General features: G+C 43.3%; 2 protein-coding genes across 10 annotated transcripts in view; one reads left to right on the top strand and one right to left on the bottom strand.

Moving 5' to 3' along the window:
- PPP2R2B (protein phosphatase 2 regulatory subunit Bbeta) overlaps positions 1-3,521 on the bottom strand; it is a 249,573-nt gene extending 246,052 nt beyond the window's left edge. Inside the window, exons 1-5 of the mRNA XM_083487822.1 lie at positions 1,842-3,521; positions 1,460-1,667; positions 893-1,009; positions 592-671; positions 168-251 (exon numbers count right to left, since the gene is read on the bottom strand). Coding sequence (XP_083343948.1) covers positions 168-251; positions 592-671; positions 893-1,009; positions 1,460-1,628 — 450 coding nt within the window. The 5' untranslated portion in view covers positions 1,629-1,667; positions 1,842-3,521. The remainder of the gene's footprint in view (positions 1-167; positions 252-591; positions 672-892; positions 1,010-1,459; positions 1,668-1,841) is intronic.
- A 67-nt stretch (positions 3,522-3,588) lies between these two features.
- LOC310699640 (uncharacterized protein) overlaps positions 3,589-23,161 on the top strand; it is a 77,770-nt gene continuing 58,197 nt past the window's right edge. For 4 of the 9 annotated variants that reach the window (XM_083487765.1, XM_083487768.1, XM_083487764.1 and 1 more), the window contains exons 1-11: positions 3,590-3,826; positions 8,585-8,748; positions 9,760-9,872; positions 10,597-10,715; positions 12,014-12,232; positions 12,716-12,859; positions 14,585-14,745; positions 16,373-16,488; positions 17,704-17,819; positions 20,606-20,815; positions 22,480-22,623. In XM_083487765.1, the coding sequence (XP_083343891.1) occupies positions 3,745-3,826; positions 8,585-8,748; positions 9,760-9,872; positions 10,597-10,715; positions 12,014-12,232; positions 12,716-12,859; positions 14,585-14,745; positions 16,373-16,488; positions 17,704-17,819; positions 20,606-20,815; positions 22,480-22,623 (1,588 nt within the window). In that variant the 5' untranslated portion in view covers positions 3,590-3,744. Of the gene's footprint in view, positions 3,827-8,584; positions 8,749-9,759; positions 9,873-10,596; positions 10,716-12,013; positions 12,233-12,715; positions 12,860-14,584; positions 14,746-16,372; positions 16,489-17,596; positions 17,618-17,703; positions 17,820-20,605; positions 20,816-22,479; positions 22,624-23,161 lie in introns of those variants that run through there. The other 5 variants (XR_014522188.1, XM_083487766.1, XM_083487769.1 and 2 more) reach the window with 5 other exon arrangements.

Raw genomic sequence — 23,161 nt, 5'->3', positions numbered from 1 at the left:
ACAGAGTCCCTGGCACTCCCAAATCATGAGGGTTGCCAGTTTTGGTCTTGGGCCAAATTGGGGGCCAACTGGGACAGGGGACTCCATGCCCCAGAAATGGGACAGTCCATTGGGTAAGGGACAGGGGGCAACCCTAAAACCACTCCTGATGCTATCAGGACACTTACAGTGAGCAGCTGGAGGAGGGTGCCAGCATTGGGGGCTTCCAGAAGGAGACCCTCCAGCAGTCTCTGGAAATGCTGCTTCAGTTCCTGTGGGAAAAGAGAGGAGAGAGGTTGAGTGCTGGGTTAAATCTTGCAAGGGTGTGAGAAGAAGAAAGAGCTGTGCAAAGGGATGTCAAAGCAGAGGACATACATTTTGACCTCCTCCTTTTCTGCACCCCCAAGAACAGCCTCCATTGTCATATGCAGGATAGCACTGATCATATCGCAGCTGAAATGGGGTCTCATGAAGCTGGAGAGAGAAAGGGAAGCAGTAAGACGCTGCCTCCTCCAAGTCTCCCTTGCCCCTTTCTTCCTCCTGCCTGCTTTTGCCCACCTGGAGTTCTGCCCCCTACCCCGCAACCCCATCCACTCCAAAGACCCCACTCACCTCAGCTGGAGGAGGGCCTCCAAGGCCAGGGCCAGGCTCAGGGGGCAATCCCTGAAGCGCTCCAAATGGCCAAAAATGTCCTGTAAGAGAGCAGAGGAGGAAAGTCAGCTCCTTCCAGGGGTCTACGGAGGACAGCTTCGACCCCAAACGCCAGGGGATTGGCAACCCTGCCCTAAGCCAGAAGGGTCCTCCTCTCTGGCAGATGCACAAGCCCTTTCACAAAGCCCCTCCCTCCCCATGGGGGTCCCTCACACCACCCATTACTCACCATGATGGCTTGGGCCATCTCCTGCTTACTCACCATGATGGCTTGGGCCATCTCCTGCTTGGAGCACTTCAGGGTGTGGAGCCCCCTGAGCCGAGCTGCCTGGCAGTTCTGGATGACCTCCAGGAAGTACAGCTGATCTTCCTCCAGCAGCTGAAATGCAGAAGTCAGGCTGTCAGTTCCTTATGGGGGGAGGGCTCCTCCGCATCTGAGAGTGCAGAGCGCAGAGTGGAGGGCAAAGAGCCCGGGCAGCAGGGGGCAGGTCTGAGGGAACCACTCCCTGCTCTTGTTTTATCCAAATACACTCCCCTAGGGAAGGGATGTGGAGCCCCAGAACATCCCTAAGCCCCTGGCAAGGCTATTCCAATAGTTTTCTCCTGGATTCCAAGTCCTACTACAGGGGAGGGACACCCCAGCCCCCCCTGCTTCCTCCATCAGACCCCACAAAATGGCGTGGTTGCAGGGGGGGTTGGGTTTCCAGACGCTGGCCCAGATGGACCTTGGGTCGGATCCAGCCATCTGGCTCTGTGCATCTTTTGACTAGCTGCCCCCCTAGCCCATTCCTGCCCTCCTCTGTCCCAAAACGGAAGGCCATTTGCTCACCTGACACCATGGGCTTCTCCGGGCCTTGCAGGGGGGCCACCCTGTTGCTGCGGCTGATCAGGCATCTTAAGCACCTGAACCTCGAAGAGACGAGCAGAGAGAGCAACTCAGAAGCCAGCAGCCCCAATTCTTGTGTGTGAGGAGGGGCATCTGGCCCAATTCCTTCCATCTCTCTGCAGTTCAGTGACCTGAAAGGGCATCACCAGAGCTGGGAAGAGCCCAAAGGAAAGAGAAGCACTGCCAGCTGTTAAAGGGCTGCTCTGCCTCATCTTCTTAGGACAGCCCTGCCCTTCCTGAAGAAGGAGGAGACCCCTAGGAGGGTCCTCCAAGCATCAAGGTGTCCCAGAAAGGAAAAGAACACAAGGAAGGTGCTGGAGTCTACCTTGGAGCCAGAGAGACCCCCAGGAAGGGGGAGATGGCTGATGTCGTAGGGCAGCTGGAGAGATGCAAAGTGGAGCCAGGCAGAGGTGTAGTGGTTGGAGGGCTGGACTAGGAGGACCTGGGAGAGCAGAGTTCGAATCCCCACGCAGCCATGAAGCTCCGTGGTGGACCTTGAGCCAGCCTAGCCTACTTTGCAGGACTGCTGTGAAGATAACATTTGGTGGCAGGGAGAACCATGAAGGCCACCTTGAGCTCCACGGAGGAAAGTGGGCTAGGAATGTCCTAGTAAATGTAAATGATGAGAGGGGAAAGAAAAGGGGAAGACAGGGAAAGAGTGTGGAGGAGCTGAGCTCTCTGGAGAAGACTGGCTGGGTCGATTTCCAGGGAGCTAAGACTGTGCAGGGGACCCCAGGACTCCCACCCCCAGGAGACCAGCCAAGCCTAACTCTGACCCCAATCCCAATCCCAGCCCTAAGCCTAACTCTAACTCTAACCCCTACCCTAACCCTACACTTACGCTTAACTACTCCTTATGCACAAAATAAATATATACAAAATGTGCCCAAATGTGCCCAAAATAAAGATGTAAAATAAAAAATATGAAAATAAAGAACAAAAAATGAAATAAAAGAGTAAAATAAAAGTGTTAAAATAAAAAGTAAATAATAAATAAAATAAAAATAAATAAAATAAAATGAATCAAATAAAAGTAATAAATCAAATAAAAATAACAATAACAAGCAAATGAACACCTCTCCTTATCTTTTCCAACCACCACCAACTCCTCTCTCCTCCACTCGCCTCACTACTAACCCACAATGGCTGCTTGCAAGTCAGTGGCTTTTAAGGGAAAAGCGAGAGATGTCACAAAGGAGGGCAAGTCCTTGTCACCGTGGCAACCCCCCACCTGGACCTGGCTCCTCCTGAGAGGTGATGCTCCTCTTTCAGAACTTGGAGGCAGTCCACATCAACAGTAGGCTGCAAAACAGTGAAATTAAGTAAAAAAATTCATTCATAAAAATTCCCATTGTGAAAAACAGGTTTTAAGTGCTTATGCTCACAATGTTAAGTAAATAAACCAAAAAATAATACTTGCAACTGTATCTTATTTTTCCTTCTTTTAATAAGGAAAGGGGGGGGGGTGACAAGAAATTTTCTGCACCTGGTACCACCTGACCTTGCTACACCACTGTGTAGGACATAAACCAATGGCTTCAAGTTACACACAAAAAAGTATTCCAACTAAACATCAGGAATGGACTCTGTCCAAAGGTGATGGTCTCTCCTTCAGTGGAGATTTTTAAGCAGATGTTGGAATGGATCTGTCATGCACTGCTTTAGTTGAGATTCCTCCATTGCAGGGGGTTGGACCAAATGACCTTCGGAGTCCCTTGCAACTCTACAATGTTATTATTCTATGAATAGTACCCATATAGCTTTAGCTGTGTCTCTGGTTCTCTTACACTGCCGTCATTTTCACGTCAGTGAATGCTCTTGGGCATTATGGGGCATGGAGGGTTGGCCGGGGAATGGTTTGGGAGAGGGAAATCCCTGAGGAGAATGGGGATACAATGGCAGGAAACCGCTGTGCGTGTATAATAAGATAACAGGGAACGGCGGCGGAGGGACCTGAAAGCAAGAGCCGGCTTTTTTAGCCAGGAGAATTGTCTGAGTCCAACGTTATAAGAAAGGGAGGGAGGAGGGAGCGGGGATTGGCGGAGGGAGTTCGGGGGCGGGAACTCGGCTTCTGCGCGCGGGACCGAGCATGCGCAGAAGTGTTCTCGAGGCGCGAGAGGACGACGGTTGAACTCTGGCGCCGATTCCGCCCACGGTGGGGAGGAGCCACAAGAGCCTCGCATAGTAGTAGCAGCAGCAGCAGCGGCAGCAGCGGTAGAGGCGCTCTAATGGCGCCCGGGCTGCTGCTGCTTTCGCTGCTCCTGTTGGCGCTGCACGTGCGCTTGGTCCATGGCGACACGTGGGATGCAGGTAAACGAAGGTTGCGCTGCGAACAGGTGTTGCCGTCGCAAACAATGCAAATAAAAACACCCACAGCAGAGATCCAGTCCCATCCCGTCCTTTGGGGAAAGGCTTGAACTGTACCCGAGGTGATTTTACCTCTGCCCTTTCCTTTCCAGCAGCTGCTCAAGGCTGGGTTAGCCGATCCAGAGCACACAACACACACCTGTCCTGTGCCCTTGGCAGTTTTTGTCACTATAAGAGGGGGGGGGGCAGAAGCACCCAAAGAAGACGGAGGTTGAACACCTGCGTTGCAACACAAGGTCCCAGATTTCACCCCTGGCGTCTCTAGGGTAGGGCTGGGGGAGATGTGAAATCCTGCAGAGCCTCTGCTAGTCAGGGCAGACCACATTCGTGATTAAGTAGCTTCTGCGGTGTTATAGTCGCAGGATGCTGGCGCTCTGTGGGAAAGGTAAAGGCTAGGCTCCGGCTACACTTCTGCTTGTGCCTAGAAAGCATGAGTCCAAGCGGTTTTCCACTTGCCCCACTTATTTCTAAAAAAACCCCCCAAAATAAAGGCAAGGTGAGTTCTTAAGGGAATTCTTTCTGTGCTCAGTTTTGTGTGTTTAGTTTGGGCCAGGATGTAGAATGCTTAGATCTTTCTTAGGATTGTGTCCAATGAAGTAACTATGTTAGTGCAAGGACTTTACACTTGCACAACTGTTCTTTCTCCAGCTGTTATTTCTCTCTCTCTCTCTCTCTCTCACACACACACACACACACACACAAATAGCCAGGTGGGTTTTTTTTAGGGGGGGCAGACCCATAGGCGCCGACTCCATGGGGCTTGAGGGGGCCCGAACCCCCTCAAAAATACGTTTGGGGGGCTCCGCCCCCCCCAATAATCTCCGGCGCCCCTCCAGCAGAGCGCCACCACCGCCCTCCCCCAGCCCAAAATGCACAGGGTCGGGCTGCATGCCTCCTGCCCTCCCTCCCGAGCAAAAGCTCCACCCAATTTCCGCTCCGGAGCTGATTAATAGGCGCAGCACGCTCTCCCCTATTCGCTCACGAGGAGGCGGCGCCACTTTATTTGCATATTCATGAGCTTATTTATTATTCATGAGCTTTCCCGGCCCCCCCCCCCAATATTTTTTATAAGTCCGCGTCCCTGGGACCCTCAGTTAAGTATTTTTATTTTTATTAATCTAGAGGGGCAGCTGCCCCCCTGCCCTCCCTTGGCTACACGCATGCATACATCGCAGTTTGCTTTGGGTTTCCCCAACTCTCTGGAACAGATTGTGGGGGCATATGGGGAGAAGAGAGGACAGAGAAGTTCTGTTGCACAAGTAGAAGTCCTTGTGCTAACTGGACAACTTTGTTGGATATAACCCTTAGCCTTTACCATCCTATACTTCTGTAAAGAGGGTAGACAATAAAACCTGTTGATTAAATTTCGGGTGGCGAGTGGGCTCATATGGAGAAGGAATAGGCCTTTGTTGTCTAAGATGACATAATGAAAGATGTTTTTAGCTTTGGTTTACTAAATTCAGGTGAAATAAACATGCAAAATTAGATCAGTTTTTAAGTCATCAGAAATTTGTCTGTTGCAAACAGCTTCTTAGTGCAAATTACCCTAATATGCATTGGGGGGAAACTCAGTTCTAAATTTTTCGGAAAACTCACACCTATGCCTCTTAATCAGTGGATATAGTTTTTCTAGGCAGGTAAAGGTGTTGTAGAAATAATACACAAGGATTCCAAACTGCAGAGCACATGATTCAATGAGAACATGTTTATTCACATAGACACAGTTTTTAATGCTCCACATAGTTTGCATTGTTAAGATGCATCAAAAGTAGATTATATGAGTCCCTTAAATTTTGAGTGTGTTTATAGGTTCTGAAGTAGGTTCAGAAAGCTGTAAATGAAATATCTTAAGGTTGGTTCACACATTAGTGAACCTTGCTGCATGTATGAGCTTCTGTGAATTGGCTCAACTTCCAACACCAGTACTGTTTCCCATGGCTAGATATTCTCTTTCCAACCTGCACCTTTTTATATTTTGGGCAAGCTGATATCCCCTGTTACTCTTGCCCACTCACCTTAAAGCTGCTCCAGCTTCTCTTTGCCAGAGAGAACAAAGAAGGAGCTGCAGAGGCAGTTCTTAATTTCTCTCTCTTTGGCAGCAGTGTTTTTTCCTATTCCAGCTCTTGGCAAGAGCAACCACCAGAAAAAAGTGGGAAAATAGCCCATTCATTTTCTTTGTTCTCTCTGGCATGGAAAGGCTATTACAGTGGTACCTCTGGTTACAGATGCCTCAGGTTACAGACACTTCAGGTTACAGACTCCGCTAACCCAGAAATAGTACCTCGGGTTAAGAACTTTGCTTCAGGATGAGAACAGAAATCATGCAGCGGAAGCAGGAGGCCCCTTTAGCTAAAGTGGTACCTCAGGTTAAGAACAGACCTCCAGAATGAATTAAGTTCTTAACCCAAGGTACCACTGTATTGATGTGAAGCTGAGTGGCCAGTGGCATGCATGAGAAGACTCCCCTAAAGGCACCTGTATTGACTGTTAGAACTGGGGCCCTCTGCATATGCACAGAAGCTTCTGAACATCCCAAAATGTGTGTTTTTAGATTTAGATAGTGGATTTCTGCACTTAGATTTTTCTGTTAACAGAAGATTAAGTTTGTGCTTAATTTTTCCATTTGAAATCAAGGTGATATAAAAGAGGTTAATGCTGGATACCTAATACACATAATATTTATATAGACTGGTAGAGAGGCTGCAACTTCAAGGTAATCAACTGAGCAGGTATAGGAGACAAAAAAGGAAAAGAATAAAATATATGCCTGTGCTTACATACTTTTGAACTAAACCCAACACATTCCTGGAGAAGATTATAGAATTTAGTACTTCTATTTTTGCACATATGATTGTGTAGAGGCACATACAGAGAAAAAGTGAGGATTAAGCATTTACTTGGGTTGTTTCTGGGCTCACCAAAAAACAATTTTGTTGCTTTTCTTTCCTGCCTTATCTCTTATAAGAAACTTGCTTCTAAATATACAGGCAGGATTAGAAGTGGATGTTGACTTGCTTTAGCTAGACGTAATCTAAGTGTAATAAAATAACATTTTTTCTTGCGTAACTGCTTTTTGCATGTTTCTATTTTTCAATTTTCTGTTGAAACAAGCAACCCACTCATCCTATCTACAGTGGTGCCTCGCAAGACAAAATTACCGTATTTTTCGCCCTATAGGACACACTTTTTCCCCTCCAAAAATGAAGGGGAAATCTGGGTGCGTCCTATGGGGCGAATGCAGGCTTTTGCTGAGGCTTCAAGAACACATCCGCAGCCTAGGCAGCCCTACGGGAGGTCCGGCAGGGATGTCTAGGCTGCGGATAGCAGCCTGCTGCCCAGCGCGAGGGGCGCCCTGAAGCAGAGCACCCCCCGCGCCAGGCAGACATCCGCAGCGTGGGGAGCCTTGCAGGAGTTCCCCGCAAGGCTCCCCACGCTGCGGATAGCAGCCTGCTGCCCTGCGCGAGGGGTGCCCTGAAGCAGAGCGCCCCCTGCGCCAGGCAGACATCCGCAGCGTGGGGAGCCTTGCAGGAGTTCCCTGCAAGGCTCCCCACGCTGCGGATAGCAGCCTGCCGCCCAGCGCGAGGGGCGCCCTGAAGCAGAGCGCCCCCCGCACCGGGCAGACATCCGCAGCGTGGGGAGCCTTGCAGGAGTTCCCCGCAAGGCTCCCCACGCTGCGGATGGCAGCCTGCTGCCCCGCAAGGGGAGGCGCCCTGATGCAGAGCGCCCCCTGCCCAGGCAGACATCCGCAGCATAGGGAGCCTTGCAGGAGTTCCCCACAAGGCTCCCCACGCTGCGGATAGCAGCCTGCTGCCCAGCGCGAGGGGCGCCCTGAAGCAGAGCGCCCCCCGCACCGGGCAGACATCCGCAGCGTGGGGAGCCTTGCAGGAGTTCTCCGCAAGGCTCCCCACGCTGCGGATAGCAGCCTGCTGCCCCGCGGGGGGGGGGGGCGCCCTGATGCAGAGCGCCCCTCGTGCGGGGCAGACATCGGCCAGCCCCACAAGCTCGGGGGACAGCAGGGAGCCGCAGCGCCGCCATCCCGCTGTTCCTCGACCTGGTTCTGTTTCCCCAACCTGCTTTTGGGGGGGAAATAAAGGGAATTTTTTTTTCCTTTATTTCCCCCCCAAAAAACTAGGCGCGTCCTATGGGACGGAGCGTCCTTTGGGGCGAAAAATACGGTAATCCGTTCCGCGAGTCTCTTCGTCTAGCGGTTTTTTCGTCTTGCGAAGCAACCCTATTAGCGGCTTAGCGGCTTAGCGCTATTAAAGGCTTAGCGGCTATTAAAGGCTTAGCGGATTAGCGGCTAAAAGGCTATTAGCGGCTTAGCGGCTTAGAAAAATGGGGGGGAAGCGGGGGAAAATCGGAACACTCGCAAGACGTTTTCGTCTTGCAAAGCAAGCCCATAGGGAAAATCGTCTTGCGAAGCAGCTCAAAAACGGAAAACCCTTTTGTCTAGCGGGTTTTCCGTCTTGCGAGGCATTCATCTTGCGGGGCACCACTGTAATCTGTTTTATCAAGGTGGGTGTGAAGTCAGAGTCAGGATGCAATAGTTGCAGAATGTACAGTGTTCTCTATTCTGGCTTGGTGACTGAAGAATCTAGATGGAGGTAGAAGTTTCAAGAGGAATAAGGGCAGCAATAAATTATAAACCGTCTTCAATTTACGTTAGAATATAATAATTAAATTACTTTTTCCCGTCTAAAGCTAGATTCAGACTGAATTGTCCTCAAGCACCCTGCTGGCGCTACTGGAATGGAAATTGTTATTGCCTAGAGGCAAATATTACGGGGACTTGGACAGAAGCGCTAAAATTTTGCAAGAGATACAGCTTTACAGAATTAGTATCATTTACTAGTAGTCAGGAAATGGTAAGTTGCATGTATATTTACTTTTTGTATCTATACATTGAGGACACTTTCTGCCCAAACAGATATTGCATTTACATAGTATAGTCCACAAAATCACATTCATTAATTAAAAATTGTATCTTGCGAGACCAACAATCAGAGCAGGGTTACAACAATAAGTACATAAAAATCCAGTTAGCAAAACTTTCCTACCCACCTTCTGTTTATAGACACCTCTAGAATATGTCAGAGTTGTGTTGGAACAGAGTAGCACCATTGGATACAACCAATAAAATATACACAAGCAGCATTACAATGATGAATCAGATGAAGCAAATGTAAAACAGGAACAGAATAAAAGGCCTGCAAAAGTGTGTTCACCAAGCACCTCAATGACATTAAGATAGGTACCAGGTGAGCTTCTCTACTGGAACAGGCTCACCTAGTCCAGCATCTTGTTCTCTAAGTGGCCAACCAGATTATTAGGTTACAGAGAAACCAGCAAATCCTAGGTAACAAGACATTTGACAGTATTGCAGTTTATATTACAGTCTTAGTTATGAATTATGCAACAGATGAGCAGATGATGCTGTTTTTGAGTTACATCAATGAAACCTGATAAAATCGGAAATGATTTTACTGTAACTCAAGAGTAGCCGATAATTACTAGTTGTTCACACCAGATTTGTTCTCACTTACAAACAGATGAGCAATAAGAACTTCTTGATCTTTTTCTCTGTACTCCCATGTGACATCACAAATCATTTAACTTCTTTGAGCCAACAAATGTTTTCTTATGAATGTCGGGAACATTAGTATCTTTGAACTAATTCTTAGTGTACTGTACAAGTAGAAACAACATTATTTAAGGGATGTAATATCTAGGAAGGCTTGGAAGGTAGGATCATAAAAAGTATTGGAAAACATAAATTATAAAATAAATAAAAGAGATGTGAGGTCCAGGTGAATATATTTTTGCCGATATGGTTTGTATGTCAAAATATCTTAAACTTTGCCATTGTTTTTCCACAGAACTGGATCTTAGCTTTACCTTTGGATGATTTTTGGACTGGATTAAATAACTTGGAAAATATTAACACTTTTTCATGGTCAGAAGGTACACCAGCAAATATGAGGCTTCCTTGGTAAGAATTAAAAAACACAATTGAAGTATGATTTGTTTTCCTCTGATATGATTGTATCAGGGGTGTTTGTAACTATGCAAGTGTATTTTTTCTTTCTTTCACCACATGTATTCCATTCATCCTGTGTATTGGGATTTTGTGTTATTGATATCATGGGGTAAACAAATATAGATAAACAAATAGAGAATAATAATAATGAAAAAACAGTAAAAAGATGCTGAGGAACATAGGACTATGGTAAGCCAGAATGTTTCATCAACAGTCTCTCCCCCCCTTTTAATGTGGCAACAAGGCCTATTAGCATTGGCATTCACAAAACTTTTCTTATGTTTACATTTCCATAGAATATTAATAGGACCGTGGTGTAGGCCATTGTTAGAGGGGACCAAGAAACCAGCAGGCATGCCATAGTTAGAGCCATGAATACAACTGTTTTCATGCACAGTCTTAAGTTCCCAGAGAGAACCCTTTTGTAATTCTTTCTGTCTTGGAGGGCCCAGTGATTCTCTTGGGGCATGCCACTTAACCAGGAGCTCAGAGGGCATACATCTGGAAAAGCCCTTAATTACCAGGAGGAAGGGCAATACACTGGAGACAGAAGACATTACAATATCAGTGTGATCTCTGACATCAGTATTTTGAAAGAGCATATTTTTGCAGTCATGTTTTCACTGTTACATCATGTAATTTTTCTCTTTTGTTGTACTAAAATCTAATTGGAAAGGCTTCAGCTATCGTCCCCAGCCCAGCCAAATACTGTGCATTGTGTGAAAGTTTCCAAACGTCGCTTGGTTGCTTTGCATTGCAATGAAAAGGCCCATTGGATCTGCAAGCGAAATACAGGTGAGTATGGTTTTTACAGGTTTTTAATTCCTTAAATTTTTCCAATTTATCTGTGATTTCCAGACAGATACTCAAATGGTTAGCTTTTTCCTATCCCACTGGCATGGTATATGATGAAATAATCCAAATGCAGATTTTATTGCCTGTATATTCAGAGAAATCTAATGTTTGGTTGCTTTTTCATTTATTGAACTGGTATATCACCTAATATTTCAGAAAATCTCTAAGCGGTTTACATCTTAACAGAAATCAAAGGGAGGAATTCAACATTGTTGCTTTCCAAACATTCTGTCAGTTCAAGCATTTCCTGTATGCCTGATGGAACAATCTCTCCCATCCCTGCTCTACTAATTGTTCTGCGTGTTTCCCTGACCCTCCTAGAGCCAGCTGAGGCATGTGTGGGGAAGAGAGTGTGGTGTGCTATCAGAAGTCTTCACATGGGATTCCACTAGCAGGACCAGACCACTTAGTTCAATCTGGCTCAAAATATGTTACATACAGATTCCACATTCAATCCAACTGCTATTAATATCTGATACATTTTAAATAAGAGAATTAAGGAGTAAATATATCCACACAGTATACATAAGGAAAAACAAAAACAAATCATAAATATTACAAAACTAGGTGTCTTCATATATAAAAAATACAAATCTGGAATTGAGGAACCAACTGTTATATTGAGTCACTCAAGAATCATACTTTTCATGCATGCACAACTTCACTCCATCCACTCAATTCCATTTAACAACTTAGTGCATATGTACACGACAGCAGGTGAAAAGCTCAACCCCAATAATTTCCATCCCTTCTCTCACCTCGAGCAATGCAAACACCCTCACCCCATCTTTCATTTAAGCCCTTCTCCACCAACAAACTCTCACCCTGTGGGCAGTTAACCCAGCATACTTAATACCACCTCACAGGGAGCATTGCAATCAATTGACTAAAAATAAGATCAATCTTCCATATAGGACAACATGTTAAATCTCAACAGGGCTCAGCTATAGACCATTTAGCCAAACATCTTGCCATTGTTGACCCTGTGGGAGTTGATAATTCTTGTGATATGTAAAGTTGAATAACTGTTCCACCCATTCTTGCTGCTTTTACTTCGTAGTAATGATAAAAGCCTACAGTGTTACATGATGCTTGAAGTAAAGATGTGTGCCAAATCCTAACTGGCATTTGCACACTTTTAATATATATTGGGAATTGATTCCAGTGTGAGTCTGGCAATTTTGTGCAACTAATTTAAACTGGTTGCATTACTGTGTGGCTTCTATTTCCTATTGCAGCTGTTGACCGGTACCAGGAACACAAAGGAAAGGTGCTTCTATCACCACCAGGCTCTGTATCTCAAGTACATGCAGATTTGATTTCTGCAAAGGCAGCATGCTTGGAGCTTAGAGAACAATGTACAGGGATCACTATCTGGAAAAATGCCTATGCGATTGCTAGAGGAACTGTATTGCTAAAAAGTGAAGAGCGCTGGTCTGCAGCATATGTCAAATCAGGTTGGCCAAACATTCTGTAGATTGCAGCTCACAGTATTGTATTATGCATTATGTGATAACAGAAAAACTGACTGATACAATTTATAGAACTAGGGACTGAGCATTCTGAGATGTAATCAGAATGTGAGTTCTTTGCCTTAAATGAAAAAGGCTTTAAGTTTCAGCTGAAAGAAATATAAAATTAAAATGCTGCATTTTGAGCAAACATTCATTTTGATAGCTTGCATGTTTTATTCTCATTTCAAGAGCAGAATCTTTGTGGAAAGTATTTTGATAGTGTGAAGAAAGAGTTTGAGAGAGCTTGGCATAAAAGGGAAAGAGGAATGGATATTCTGTACACTACTTGGGTATTCTCTGTATAATGGTTTATAATTTCTGAAATGAAATAAATAAAACCTAAGTATTAGATGACCAGGAGAAGAAACAGAGAACTGTGGAAGGCAAATATGATTATTGTTATGTCCTTTTTATTATTTTTCATAGATTGCTCCTTGGGTTACTTTGGAAAGAACTGTTCCTCTGTTTGCAGCGGATGTTATGGTGATGAACTATGCAATCCATACACTGGAGTTTGTGATAATTTTCATTCTTGTAGAGCTCAGGACTCGCCTACTATTTGTGATCGAGGTACTTGAACAAAGCTAGTAGGGGATGAATTGGGAGCAGAGAAGAACTCTTTCTACCGTACAAAACTAAATGTAAACTAAAAAAAAAACTTTCAAGAAGCACCAATAAATATAATAGTGTTATTCCTAACTCTTCATTGCACATGACATACCTTAGCTTGGGAAACCTTGTAGCAACACCCAGACATACCAGCTTTTCTGTCTCTGTAACATTTTAGCTATGTGATTGAGCTGGTGTTTTCACATTTTGATATCTACAGTGTTGCACATGATTAATTGCCAATAAGTTTATTCCATCACCTATTCTTCAGTGTTTGAGAGTGGCTGCATACTTATATGCACACACGGTTGCCATGGGTACACAAATGTTTTCTGCAGCAAGCACATAAATTGTGGGTGACATACCTTTATCTTTGAGCCACCACTATATGGCCTATTACACTTATGTGTGTTTTCAATTGGATTTGCGTAATATAGGCATTCTGGTGGTTTATGAACATGTAGATCCTGACAAGTTTATCCACAATGACGTGCCTCTTGTGCTATGTGTAGATGCATTCTGTCAGTTTATGTGACCTGTATGCTCTTACTAAGCTGCCTTGTTTAAGCCCCATGTTCAGAATTGAGTGTGGTGGGAATGGATGCCTCCAGTTCCATCTGTGGGTTGTGAGTTGTTGTTTTTGGTGGCCATGTTCTTCTTCCTTATGACTTAATTTGTAGAATTTCTAAAATTAATTTTGGAATTGGTGCATGTGCAGTTTGCTGCAGTTTTCACCTTGTGTCTTCCATTTTACGGGTTACTGCAGTGTGTGATTACACAGGACAGAGGGCCACAACTGTTGACCTGTCTCATTAAGCATCCTCTTGGTGTTGTTGTTTTTTCTAATAATCGCTTCTTACCCTGCCTAAGTTCTTTAGCATGTACAGAATGCTTCATAGAGAGACTGGGATTTCTCTTATGTGCACTGTCACTCAGAGAAGGCCAAAACTGGAAGTTTCACCTACTGTTTCCTCCCAGATTCAAACTTCACCTCAAGTGAGAGAAAACGCTTCCTCAAGCCCTTCAGCAGAGGTTGTGAAAGAGAGACAGTCACATGGATGCTTGGATAAAATGAGAAAAATCAGGAGAGATTATTGCACTTTTTTCTAATACAAAGTTCTATGAAATGGAGAAAAACCCTCACCCATCTTCCAAGCCCTGTGCTTGTCAGCAATTGAAGGAGAGTTAGTGGCTATGTTCATACTCCTGTTTACTGTGCACTCGCTGCATTTCCATTGCTGGGTTTTTAATCTGTATTCATGTGACATCGTTGAACATATATATGTATCCTCTACTTTGGTGCATTATTTCCTAAGATAGCTTCACACAGATTGAAATACTTAAACCATTCCCAATCTGTACAATCTGGCAATTTCAAACAGAAATCTGGGGAGAAATTTGAGTGGAACCTGGGTGAACTATTTGCTTTTGCATAACAGCAAAACCCATATTATAGGCATGCATTGTTTAGAGCTGTAGCTATGGAGGAGGCTAGCCCTTTTTTTGTGTCGCCATTGAGGCTCTCAGCCTTTCTGTGTGTGTAGGCAAATGCACGTGGGGGGCTGCCAAACTGGGTCTTTGACCCAAGTGAAATAAAGCCCCTGCATTGTGGTCCTTGCATGTGACAAATCTTATTACAGCATACAGACTGGAATGTTATCTGTTGTTTATTTGTGTTTTGATTAGCTATGAGCAGTGCATGGTGTCCACGATTTTCTGGTTGGAAATATTGGGGAAATGGCTGCTATTACTTCAGCAATGTCAGCATCAGCTGGGCAGATTCTCGGAAACAGTGCAGAAGATTCAGAAGTACAGACCTCGTATGGATTGGAAGCAGAAGTGAAATGGTATTTACACATCCCTATGGCAAAACACAAATAATGGAGATCTAGTGGTAGATTTTATATGGCTGTATGTATATGTATATATATATGTGTGTGTGTGTGTGTGTGTGTGTGTGTGTGTGTGTATGCATATGTAATATATGTTTGTGTGTTACTATTTTGAAATATTTTCAGTTAAAAGCAGGGTTTGTAAATTTTAAACAGAATATCAACGTTGTTTTGGCATTGGTTTGGCTTTCTGATATTTGCACCTGTCATTACCACAACCTACTGTGTTTTAAAAACAGTTATGAGTGTGATGGTTGTGCTGTGGCAGCAGCATCAAAAGACACAGCCCCAGTCTGGCTCGAGTCCCATGGTGCTGTGAGTCTCTTTCCCTATACCACATTCACTTTAAAGTGAAGGTCTTTGCTAATTAGGTTTCCCTGACTAAATCAAATATCCCTAACTTTGTGGGCCAGGTCTGATTTACGCCAGTGTTCCTTCTGGCTCATTCTTCCAACTAGTTCTCTTTTCAGAAGTGCTGTGGCTGTCTTTGACACTATTTTTCTCCACTCTGGTCCGCATTTCTCTTTGCTTTTATAATGTCAGGGGTATCTGCTTATCAGCACCAACAACACAGGCCAGAGAGTTCCCTACAATGTGTCTCTCTTCTCCAAGAGAGAGTAAGGCTGCAAATTTCCCTGGGAGTAAGACCCATTCAGTTCAGTAGGACTTGCTTCTGAGTCCCACTATGTTTTTGAGTCTTAAACAGGTAGGTCTTCAAGAGGTCTCATTTTAAATCATAAGGTATTTTATTCAGAAATTTAATAGACAAATTCTTGCAATATCTGGCTCTGATTGCTTGTTTATTACATGAAAGCATGTTCATACAAGAGGTAAGGTATTTATTTCACAAGTATTGTATATCTCTAGAAGGTGCTTTGTGAGTTATGAACATGACTGGGCTTAATTTTGTTTGGAATAAACTGAGCCGCTATTTGTAGCTTGGTGTGTGTGGAAACAGCTTAGTTTGCTAAACCCAGTTAGTTACAAATTGAACCTGGATTGGAGTTGTCTATCAAAAACAGAAAAAAATTACGATAAAAAACTGTGTGATTTGAACTGAGCTTTCTATTTAAGAAGAACTGTATAAAGTTTAAAGTATGTTGAGTCACTGGGAAGAATGTGTTTGTACCCAGCATTTGACTTGTGGATGCTGCCCTCTTGTGCTAGAAATTGATAGTAATGCAAATATTAAAACTGAGAGAATTCAAAAACAAAATGTCCTAGTTTGGGAAGTTGGGAAAATGGAAATCCCATTTTTGCTATGAGCCAGAGCCAAACACAAACTCCAGGCATTGGAGCCTGTCTTGTCATTCAGTTGCTGCCAGCTTGTTAAAATTCTGCCAGCTTGGGGCTAAGGATCCTATCTGTGTTATCTCAGAAGAGGTAGAAAGCCATCTCTTCCAGCTGGAGCTTACAGGAGCCTTTGCCAAGGCCTGTACCCCAGGGCTTGGGGGCATTCCTTTTATGTGGTTTAAAGTACTGTTAGCTCTACTCTGACCTTGTAAAATTTAGCAGAAGGCTAATATAACCATCAAATATTGTTGCTTCCCAAATTGTTTTACTGTCTCTTGTATTTTGGCAGGACTGGTTGTCCTCTGTAAACCCTCGTGACATTTTGTGGACTGGGCTGAATAGCAGGAAGCAAAAATCCATATGGATTTGGTCAAATATGAAATCAGCTGCTAAAGCATTACACTGGTACATAAGTGTATACTGGTACACATAAATGTTTCTGTCAATTTTAGTTTCATCGTTTCTAATTTGCATTTCAATATTACTATTTTCATCTTGAGTAAAACTATTTTTCTCAGTTTTGTTATTTATTTATTTATTTATAAAGGTATTTGTGTACCGCTATATCATATAAAAAAAATCAAAGTAGCTTACAACAATAGAAGCATAAAACCATAAAAATGTTAAAAACAGGCATCAATTTACCATTGTGGAAGTCTGTATTCCTAATTGTCTGCAGAGGCAAACTATAAACAACTCCAACGCACTGTAACAGAACAATGAAAGCAAAAATAATAACTAAAATAATTACCTCAAAGAACAAAAGAAGCAAAGGCAGAAAGAGCACAGAAATCCAGAGCTAATAATAAATGCATTAAATTCTCAAAATGAAAATGGCATATAAATTAAGCAACAACAGAATCAAAGTCTTGTTTAAAAAGAAATGTCTTGAAATGCTGGTGAAACACAAATAGGAAGGTAATCTCTTGGAACAAGGAATTTCACATATGGAATGTGCCTGCCATAGAGAAAGCCAGGCCTAGAAGGTGTTGGCACATGTGGGAGGGCTGTGCCACACATCTTAAAGGATGGACAGCTCTACTTGGTTGGAGACAAACTGCAAGAAGCTTTGTCCCAAGCTGTTTAAGGCTTTAGAAGTAATAGCCGACACCTTGAATTTCACTTGGAAACTGAACGTCTTGTACAGTACTTGCCCCAATCAAAGTTTTAGTGATGGTGTTTTACACTGGTAGAAGTTCTTGGATGGTTTTTAACTGCTTCCCCATAAAGAGTGTGTTACAGTAGTCCAGTCCAGATGGCATGTCGGACTGGGTTTATTTTTAATGTTTCCTTCTAGGAGCAGCCGGTGAGGAGGAGTGACATCATGCACCTGGTTGTGAAGTCACTGCCGCTTACAAGGAGGGAGACGGGCAAGGTGACAAAGAAGGTTGGTGCTGTGGCTGAGGAGACAATGCGCTCTGCAGAATGCCCCTCTCCTTCCCAGTAAGCTGCAGCAACTCTGTTGGAGGCCAGGAGCATGGTGCCACCCCTCCTCACTGGCTGCTCCTGGTTTATTGTTGTTGTGATCTGTAAGGTGGCTGAAAAGTTTTTTATAAGATGTAACAGAAATGTGCATATCTGTGTCTATACCAGTTAATCAGTCTTGTCTTTTTCTTACAGGTTGGAACTAAAAGGGAGCCCAGCTGGAAGATGTATGGGTCTTAATTCAGTAGACCAAACTGCTCTGAGACTAAATTGTGAGGAAAAACACAAATTTATTTGCAAGAGAATTGAAGGTAAACTGCACAGTAGAGTTCTGAAGGCGATGAAGAAGAAAACATCTGTAATAATTAATAATAATAAATTAATAAATTTATTATTTATACCCTGCCCATCTGGCTGGGTTTCCCAACAGAATATTAAAAGCACAATAAAACATCAGACATTAAAAACTTCCCTAAATACTTGCTTAGAATTTTGATTTTAATTATATCAAGGTGAGCTCTCTAGGTTAATCAGATTTCTTTTCTCCGTTCATGGTGAGGCACAAGGTTGCATAGGTATCCTTTATCATGCAGGATGAAGCAAGCTGTGAATCATGTGATACACAAATGAATATCAGGTGTGATAGGGGTCTACAAGCCAACTGCACAGGCCATCTAGATGGTCCTAAGGAGCTTCCCTTATCATTTGCCCCAGATAGCTTCCATGCCTGAGATGCCAAAAGGCCTCCCAAGGGAATTCAGAATGCCAGAGTAGTGCTGGACAACTCTCAGCCAGAGTGTGTACTGTTTTAAAAGATCTAATCTTCAATGAGTGAAGAGTGAGGTGTAGTCGAACTTGTACACGACCATCTGGGGCAGGCCTGGGGAACCTTTGGCTCTCCAGATGTTGCTGAACCATAGCTGCCATTATCTCTGGCCATTAGCCATGCTTGCTAGGACTGATGAGCGTTGTAGTTCAGCAACATTTGGAGGGCCAAAGGCTCCCCACACCTCATTGGGAGATGGAAGATTGTGAAGATAGATGGGTGCATCTGCAACCTTGGCTGACCTTGGTAGTCCTAGCTCAGGCTACATAGTTTTGAGACAGGCAGAAGCAATGTCCACAGTTTTGAGGAAGGATGGAGCAGTCCTGCCTTTCCAGTTTGAAGTGCATATTAAGGGGAGACTCACTTCTCTAATATCACACTAATTTCTGGTGTGGCACCTTCACAAGATTTGCAAGCGCTGATCAGCTTTGAGGCTCCATATATATGATACACTTTAAAATGCCATTCTGGAAGGTGCTGTTCTTGGAGTTCAGCAAGAAGGGTCTCAGAACTCTGGTTCTCTTGGTTCTTAAACATGAAAGTTCTGCAAACGTTTATTCCTAAGGTCAACTGTGCCTTCCGCCAGGCACAAAATCTGATGTTTTCCTTCCTTCCTTTCCTTGCCGTATGTCCCACAAAGAAAAGGAGTGGCACACATTAGACATTTGGAGGACTTCCAAAAAGTATTTTGGAAAGACTTATACAGCTCTGACACTTGTATCACTGAGGAAACATCCTTTGGAAGGCATATGCTCCAACAGATGATCTACACTTGCCAGAGGGCACTGAGGTGGCCCATCCTGGGATGAACATTGCTGCTGGACATTCTGCTCAATGATACCCTCCTCTTTCAAATACATTGTTATGGAATGTTTAGGAGAATTACCAGTGTCTCACTCTTTACACATTCCACATATTGCAATTTGGAAACACATGAGTTAATGGAGAACTCAAGTTAGTGAAAAAATGTATTTCTACAATTTCTAACAGAAACATTACTGGACAAGATCTGCTGTATTTGCAGAATTAGTATAGATGAGATTGATGAGCCATACAGTATTGGGTACACATGCTGGCCCTAGGAAGTGCAGAATGTACACTCCTTTGCCAAAACTTGTACAGGACTATAGTACAGAATAAAAAGGAAGGAAACAGGCTGTTCTTTTTCAGAGTGATGTTGAATGGACTATGCTTTCTACAAAGTCATCTTTGACAAATCACTGCAGTGTTTGGATCCTTGACCATGGGCAGCATGCCCTCTTTTGCAAAACCTCAAATTTTGGCACACAATATTGATACAGGGAAATCAAAAAGGCTCTTCCAGTAGGTCTAGCTTTGTATTGTGGTTGCAGGAGGGGATGCTGTCTTGGATATTTGCCTGGGTGGGGGTAATTAAACTTGAAAACAGTCTCGGGTTGGAAGTTGCAGCTGGGACTTAATCCAGTTCCATGAAGATCACCTGTCTATGGCAATTAGACTTGAAAAAAGATGTAATTTTCCCATCCTCAATTGCTGGGGTTTGGGGTAAAAGTGTATTGGAGAGAGTAAATGAATGAATGAATCAGTTGGGTGATTTTTTTATGTATGTGTGATAAGGATGTTATGTGTATCAAAGAGATTTGTGAAGTGGCACTGCTTGCTTTTAAAAGAAAGAGGCAGTGGCACATCCACTCATGGAAAAAGACCTTTCTGGACCCTGATGTACTTGGCAATTAATCTGTTAACCAAGAACATACTCTCTCACCAGACTACCCCAAAAGAATGGTTCATTCAGTGAAATAAAATATACATTAACTAAAGGAGTAACTAATGTGAAGTAATATCTGTCTATCAATCTTTATGTCATGTAGGTACAGCAATTATATCTAGCACATTCACACTCTTAAGCTAAATGAGTAAGAAGTCCTAATCTATATTGTGGAACAGTGGGTGAGTCCAACACATTGCTATGAAAACACCTAAGCTAGAGATTTACGTTTTACCCTTGCCCCTTCTGCTAGGACATGGAGTTCCGTTTAGAGTATCTCTGGTGTGTATATGTTCTGAGCACCGGGGGGGGGGGGGCGCTGAGGGTGTTGCACTGCCAAACATTTGACTATCAAGGTCTGTAAAAGAAAAGTAACCCACAGAAGAACTCTAAGGTGAAACAACATAACTGGATAAAAAGAATGTCTTGTAAACTTTTTTTGATAATTATTCTAAGCATATTTCTATTAGAATGGATAGTAAAAACAATTCCTGCTCCCTCCCTCTTTTTTCTTTTTACCTCAGTGGAAAATCTTTTTGATGTCTATACTGATCACTTTCTGTCAGGACCATTAGAACCTCACTTTTATACCTCCTTTTCCACCGCTGCATTAGACTGCTTAAATGATGCCAGCTGCACAGGAATAGTGAAAGATTACCGATACTACAGAAGAACAAGAGGTGTTGATATAATTGTTACTTATGATGAAAGTGCAACTGCATACATAAGACGTGGTATGTTTGTGCGCCTGAAATAAAAACTAGTAAACAGCTTTTAAAATGCACTAGTACTCTAAAAATATTTGCAAAGTATTGTGGGTCTTATATGGATCTTTCATTTTTCTTCACTATGCAAGTTTTGATTTAGTTTGAAAAGCTTGTGTATTTGTTCTTACTGTAATCTAAATAGCTCCCATTTTAAATCTGAGTTGTAAAATGTAATTCTATTTCATTCCCCAGATTTAGATTTCATGTCTTAGCCAAAGCCATATCTTGCTTACATTCAAAACTCATAGGTCAGGATCTAGAAAACCCCATGCAGAAAGTGCTTTCATGCACATACCGTATATGGAAGCCCGGGAAAAGTTCTCAGGTTCTCCTTTCTTGCTGCATCTCTCTACGATATTAACTACCCATTTTAGGGGTTTTCTGACTAAAATGGATAGTGGTGATGTAGAAAAAGTCTCCAGTTCACATGTGGACTGTCATACATGGACTTTTAAAGCCTGACCATAAGTGTGTCTTTCTTGACATAAGACCAGAAAACACATTTCTTAAATAAAATCAAGAAATACACACATTTGAGAGAGTTTAGAAATTTAAAACTCTTGGAACCCAGTTCATCACAGTTGCAGTGACCTTATGCAGAGATTTCTCCAAAAGACATGACATGAAAATTCAAAGAACTGTATTATGTGGGGTGCAGTATCATTACCTGCAACAGGGATTTCCCCCCCTTTTTAAAAAAATACTCCCCCCTCCCCAAGCTTCAAGCAAGAGATTTTAAGTCCTGCAACCTAAACGGAGGAGACTTACACAAGCAATAATTTTCCCATATATGATTATCCTGTTTTTCTTTGTTTTAGAGACTGTTCCTCTAGACTCTGCTCACTTAGTCTTTACTTCCTTTCACTCATGTACTGTATTTCTTGGTCTTAGCTGGGAGTCTTTACTTACTCATTTACATTATTTTAGGTACCGAAAAAGGAATTTTGAATGCTCATAACTTGTTCCTACCTTCTGTTTCTCTCTTCCACCCTCCTCCCTAGTTTAGCTTCACAGCAATCTGAGATCCTGTCCGCATGATGCATTTAAAGGGGTATCATATGACTTAAAACAGCCATATCTTCCCCAATGGCATCCTGAGAACCGTAATTTGTTAAGGGTGCTGAGAGCTGTTAGGAGACCCCTATTTCCCTCACAGAGCTACAATTCTCCAGAGTTCCTGGAAAGAGGGGTTGATTTTTAAACAACTCTGAGAATTAAGTATATGGTGCAGGCAGGCAAATCATAGTTACTTTAGGCACAGCCTTTAGGTTAAGATCTATGTGTCTGTGTTATAAGTCAACCAGGATTATCTGCTTTCTCCATACTGCCCCTTCCCTCTCTACAATGGTTTGATATGCTTTTCTCACTGGAAATGGTGGAATTCAACTTAAGTGATCTTTGGTTTTTTAAAAAATGAAATAAGCAGTTACATCAGCCTTCATCTTTATTAATGTCAGATGCCTCAAGGTCCTCAACTCCCCTATTTCCCACGACCCCTTCTGCATATTAACATTTAGATCAGCTGGTTCTGTGCAGAAGCTGGCTAGATGGTGACGTCATTTGGTTGCTTCTGAGGTTTTGTATGATTTTGTTTTAAGTGTGTAATAATGTTTATCTGATTCTCTACACAGAGTGTAACTTTCGTTTCTATGGTTATAACTGTGCATCCAATTGTAAAAAATGCTATGGAGGATTCAGGTGTAATTCAGTAAATGGCAAGTGCCCAGAAAGGATGCAGTGTATTGGCCAGTTCAAAGGTGAACTGTGTGAATTAGGTACAGTATTACTTTGAACAGATTTGTGTGGGGTTTTTTGTCTATATACAGTCATACCTCGGGTTGAATGTGCTTCGGGATGAGTGCATTCGAGTTGCGCTCTGCGGCAACCCGGAAGTAACGGAGCGCATTACTTCCGGGTTTCGCCGCTTGTGCATGCGCAGACGCTCAAAATACGTCACACACATGCACAGAAGCGGCGAAAAGCGACCCGCGCGTGCGCAGATGTGCCGTCGCTAGTTACGTTTGCTTCTAGATGCGAACGGGGCTCTGGAACGGATCCCGTTCGCATCTAGACGTACCACTGTATAAGCACAAATGAAAATCTAGAATGTTTATTTTGCAAGGGTGGAGCTGTCTTGCTTTGGAAAATTTTGGTTGCCTTGGTAGAACCCTTGCAAATAACAGATTAATTTACAGGGGAGGTTAAGGGTATTTCCACTGAATTCAACCAAGTGTAAAACCACAGCAGGATGAAATGCATATGAGACCACTTGCTCAAATAACAAAGTAGTTGGGGTTTTTAAAAAATTCCATC

This window comes from Podarcis liolepis, assembly GCF_965112155.1.
Source record: "Podarcis liolepis genome assembly, chromosome: 2".
NCBI classification, from domain to species: domain Eukaryota; kingdom Metazoa; phylum Chordata; class Lepidosauria; order Squamata; family Lacertidae; genus Podarcis; species Podarcis liolepis.
This window is presented reverse-complemented; position numbering and strand designations above follow the sequence as displayed.